The sequence below is a fragment of the Montipora foliosa genome, chromosome 8, assembly GCF_036669935.1.
Source record: "Montipora foliosa isolate CH-2021 chromosome 8, ASM3666993v2, whole genome shotgun sequence".
NCBI lineage: Eukaryota > Metazoa > Cnidaria > Anthozoa > Scleractinia > Acroporidae > Montipora > Montipora foliosa.
In genome coordinates, this window is record NC_090876.1 from 52,159,563 (window position 1) to 52,164,562 (window position 5,000).

General features: G+C 38.5%; 1 protein-coding gene across 2 annotated transcripts in view; it reads right to left on the reverse strand.

Annotated features, from left to right (window-relative positions):
- Positions 1-3,489: 3,489 nt before the first annotated feature.
- Positions 3,490-5,000, reverse strand: part of LOC137967722 (sorting nexin-10-like) — a 12,102-nt gene continuing 10,591 nt past the window's right edge. For both annotated transcript variants that reach the window (XM_068814270.1, XM_068814269.1), the window contains exon 8: positions 3,490-5,000. This exon is cut by the window's right edge and continues 97 nt beyond it. In XM_068814270.1, coding sequence (XP_068670371.1) covers positions 4,733-5,000 — 268 coding nt within the window. In that variant the 3' untranslated portion in view covers positions 3,490-4,732.

Consider the following 5,000-nt stretch of genomic DNA (forward strand, 5'->3'; position numbering starts at 1 on the left):
CAATTTTTTAATATATATATATATTTTTTTTCACATTCTGGATATATAATTGTGAAAAGGTTAATTAACTCTTAGTGATACATTTCTATCACAGTGAATCGTAAGTTTTTTCCCGAAAAATATAGTTGCCAAAGAGTTCTTTTTTCCTCATTGGATTGGTTTAATGTTGGAATCATATGGAATCACTAATCTCGAAAAAAACTGTCTTTTTCGAGATCCGTGGTTGGAATGGACCATACAAAGCTCATAGGGATGGAATTTTGTAACTTATTTACGGCATGCACTACCCAGGTCTACCCAAGAACTTGATAACGTAGTTATTAAATTCGTGTTCTTTATTCTCACAAAAAAACTTTTGTATGCTGCTTTTGCATTGTGCTTCAGTGCGTCCAGGTCGCATTATAAAGAAACAATACCATTTCATGGCCGGAACAATAAAATCACGAAAGCTGGCGGGAATTGTTGGCGCAGAGAACGCGGAGGAGCGCCCCTCCTTCACCGCTTGTTAATAGGGATAATAGGAGCTTTAGCAACGACAACGGCGACGTCAACGAGAACGTCACAAATTTGCATATTTAGTGGGCAAAAACAATAGCTTCTCACGCTCTGCACGTGCGTTTTTCACTTTTGTCCATTTCTTTGCCGTCGTCAGCAAAGCAATAACGTGAAATTACCAAGTTTGAGATGTTGTGGAAAACGTCAGCACCTGGAGATAAATTTTCATTTTTCTTCTTTAAATTAAGCGCCGCTCGTAACGGTTTCATTCCTGAGGGACTGCCACACCTTTGTCACATTAAAAGGCTTGGAATAGTCGAGAAGTGATCGCAATAACGTGAATTTATGTTTTTACATGACGTTCTCGTTGCCATTCCCGTCGTCGTTGCTAAAGCTCCCTAATTTTGCCTCGCGCAACCGTAGATCACGAAGTGTACCAAAGTTATGTTTGACGGACTCGATGGTACAACTTCAGCTCCTGAAAATGATGACGAAAAAAGAAAACTTTTGAAAACGGTTTTGCTAAGTGGAGACTGACTTGTCTTTTAAATGCTCTGAAGACAGGCGAAAACGGAGCCTTTCAAAAACGATGACGTCAAAGGCGTGGAACTTACGAAAACGCGTTCGTGTTGATAATTAAAGACGAAAAGTATTGAAAACGATGACGTTTAAAGCGTAAGAACATTTTTTTTAACACTTGTTTGCATCCGAGATGTCGAGCGTTTTAGTGCTATGATAGTTGAAGATGAGACGAAAACTATAGTGTGGATGAAAAGTATCTCGCTTCGTTCGCCGATGAGATGAAAAAGGATAATTTTGAAAACCAGGAGTGATGGGCTTCTGCGAAAACTCGTGATTGTGAATTGAGCCTTGAGACCACAGGTGGGGGTTACTGTTAATTGTTGTGGGAGAGACATTTTCATTGTTGGTCATTGTTGAGTGCTTAATATAAAGCTCGAAATTTTCAAGCTAACCATTATTTTAAAAAATATATCCGTTTTTCTTTTTTAGCTATCTTTTGGTGAATTTTCTGTTTAACTACCATCCAAGCCCTCTAGAATAGCAACGAAACCGTTTTCAAACATTAAACTCAGTGTTGTCAAGAACGAGGCGCGCGAGAATAGTGCGAAACCACAACAGATAGGGTGCTCTAAGTAAAAGAGAAATTAAGAGATTACCATGGTCAGAATTCGCTTGGAACAAGCATTCCCTGTGTTGCTTATTACTCCAAGGATCGTTGTATCTCCAAGGCTGTAATGTATTAGTGGTCACGGTACAAAATAATGAGGAGGACAAGTTCTCTCCCTAACAAATAAAAAATACCAGGTTAAAACGACCTCTGACGAGAAAATCATTTACGTCCATTTCAAAGAAAAACTGAAGGATCCGTTTTGTACTTGTGATGTCATAATCCCCCCTTGGCTTCAAACCACGGCGCGCGCGGGGGTAGACGCGCGCTCGGGTAGACGCACACTCAAGAAAGCTTCAACAATTCTTTAATCTTTGATTGATATTTAACAAATACCTTCTGTAAAGATAACTGGTGACGTCAAAATGTGGTAAGAAGAAAAATGTGGCCCACGAGGCGATGTGATCATAGGTGAGAACCAATCAAAATGCGTGCATTATTGAGTTCATAACATAAAATCCTCATACTGAAGCAAGAGTCCACTCTTGTAGCAAGCTAATCCGGCATTGGGGGTCAACGTGGGTGCTCAGATAGAACAATGAAAGGGAAGGTGACTACAAATTATATAGACTGGGGCACCGTCTAACCACTCCAGTGCGCATACGGAAGATATAACTCACGCTCGCGAATTCTGATACATTACAAAGACAGAGATTAAATTAGGCGAACGAACTGCTAATACCAGCGTTTCTTTGATAATAAAAAACACGTTTTGCAGGGAGCAACGACAGAGTCAGCGTTTCACGAGAGGCAGGGAGTTCCACATTGGGACAGTAGTGCCAAAAAACGTCAACCCGAGACGAAAAACTTTGAAACTGGACAACACGCTACATACTAGCTCGCATGTTATGGGGAGTGTTGACCTCGTGTAAATCATTAGGGACAAGAGACTGTCTTGAAAAACAGCGTCAAGTTCGATATCCTTCTTCGCGACTCAAGTCTGGTCATCACAGTAAGTATGAAATAGGCATGATTCCTATTTCCGACCGCTGTACAACTATGGTTAAATCTTGAAGTATCCTTTATGATTTAAAATTAAATTTGACTGTTCTTTTTTTTGCTAATCTGGAAGACTCAGGCTTCACAAGCGTAAGCTTCTTTTTGTGCTTTCGCCCTCAGTACATTCGGACAGCTTCTGCAGGGGCCGGAGCAGAAATTACGTAAAACAAAAGAAACAAAAGTCAGAAAACACATAATTAACTCCAAATAAAGACTAATCCCAAGTGACCAAAAACATAATGCTTTCCGGTACCTGCAGAAAAACCCTAAATTGGACTGTGAGACAAGAATTACTATCATTTTAATTCTTGATAATCACTCCACTCACCGAACATAAATGATTAACAGCAGCTGGGCCCCAAATATTGTTCCTCAAGAAATAGTTTGGTGGTGCACTGCTTGACTTCATTACCAAATCCAGTTAAATCACGGATTTATCTTGCGGTAACAAGAGATTTTGTCATTCTGAATCCGGGGCCCGGGGGTGGGTAAGAATAAAGAAAAGCCTTGCCATGATCATTTTATGTTCTAACTAACCAATTAGACCATTCCATAGTGTAAATGGTTTGTTAGAGCGTAAGATAATCATAATAACGGATATTAACACGACATTAAACTCGTCATACACCGCACGAATTACGTCACAAAATGATTAAGAACCCTGGGGAAAAATTAAGAAGGCATTTGGAGTTTTTCATTCTTCACCAAAACTCTTTAAAGATGGTGCAACATTATTTCCGACTTGCGGACCAACGTCTCTTTTTCCAGCTTCAGTTTAACTTAAACCACAAAGCTCCAAAACAATACTTGTTTATTTCCTTTATTTATGATTTTCTTGGTAAAAAGTCAACTTCAACACCTTAGAAAGTCAGGTTTTCTTTAAAACTTAAGGTTGTTTTGTTACGGCTTTGTACAGTTAAGAATCCTCCAGTAATTCTTAATATACTTTACATTCTTTCTTTAAACGGCTGCTTTCCACCAGATGTGGCTGAAAAGACTGTCCTTTTATACTTTATTATCTTGAAAATAAATACAGCCTAAAAGACAAAGCACGTTAATGCCTCATGAAATGAACTTCAGGGTAAAAATAACCAGCTTCAGAAACTGACGGCTTCCCGTGTGATTGGATCAGACTTTTCACTTGAACTATTTCAAGAGCAAATTTGCAGACATGATATACTTTCCATAAATGTTCTTATTACAGACCGTACACTGTACATAAGACCAGTCCTTATTATTTAAAGGATTATTTATTTTTGAAATACAAAACCATATTTTCAATTGGCTGACATTTTCACCGTTGCTTCATATAATTATGTGCATAATTATCTACGTACAATTCTCAAGGACCCTGGCTATAATAGCACTTTTGCCCTTGGCAAGACACCCATCATTTCACTCCAGACACCAAACTGCTGTTAATGTCAACTATCCTGTGACTTTGCAATACCAGTAGAGATTCAAATTACAAACTCTGTATTTCTTTACGTAAATAAAAATGATCAGTATAAATTTCTTTCACTTTTAATTTTCACTCATCAATATTTAAAGTGAAGAGCAAATAAATGGAAAGATGTCGAAAATATCCATATTTTATACTCAAAACTCTTTACAGTCTCCACTTAAGCCATCTTGGATGAGCCCAGGAAGCGGACATAACATTATAATCAAGGTTTTTGTTTAAATTGTCAAGGGCTTTTTGCATCATCCCTTGACCCCTGAGAGAACAACAAAGCATTACCACAAAATTATTTTTCAATTTACCTCTGTTGAAAGAGCATAAAAGTGTTAAATTATCATTATTGTCACCTTTAAATTTATTCCGGAAATACAATTCATCAGCCCCAACAAATAAGCTCGCTTGATAGCTTAGTTGTGCAACACAATCCCTTGGTCATCAGTTTCAGTCCTTTTCAAGCACAGACTTTCTTTACGCTTATAGTTTGCAATCATACCAGTTTTGTACATTTTTTAGTGGACGACAATCATCAACAAGGGTTGGACTTGGTTTCCCTTGGATACCCTCAATTAGATTCCAAATGAGTTTTATTAGTAATCAAATCGATGGTCATGAGTGAATCCCCACTCAGGATTCACTTCCACATAGTCCAAGTCCATTCCAAAAAGCTCCTCCACCTCATCATCAACAACACTGGGAACTTGTACCCGGGTAATTGAGTCCAATGGAATTATTTCATAGTCTTCAAGGACAAGGTCTATTTCATCCCTTGGTGTTCCGTGCCAGCTGCGACTAAGGGGATGTTCTTCACTATGGGACTCTGGATCTGTTAAAGATTCACTTCTCATACTGTCTAAA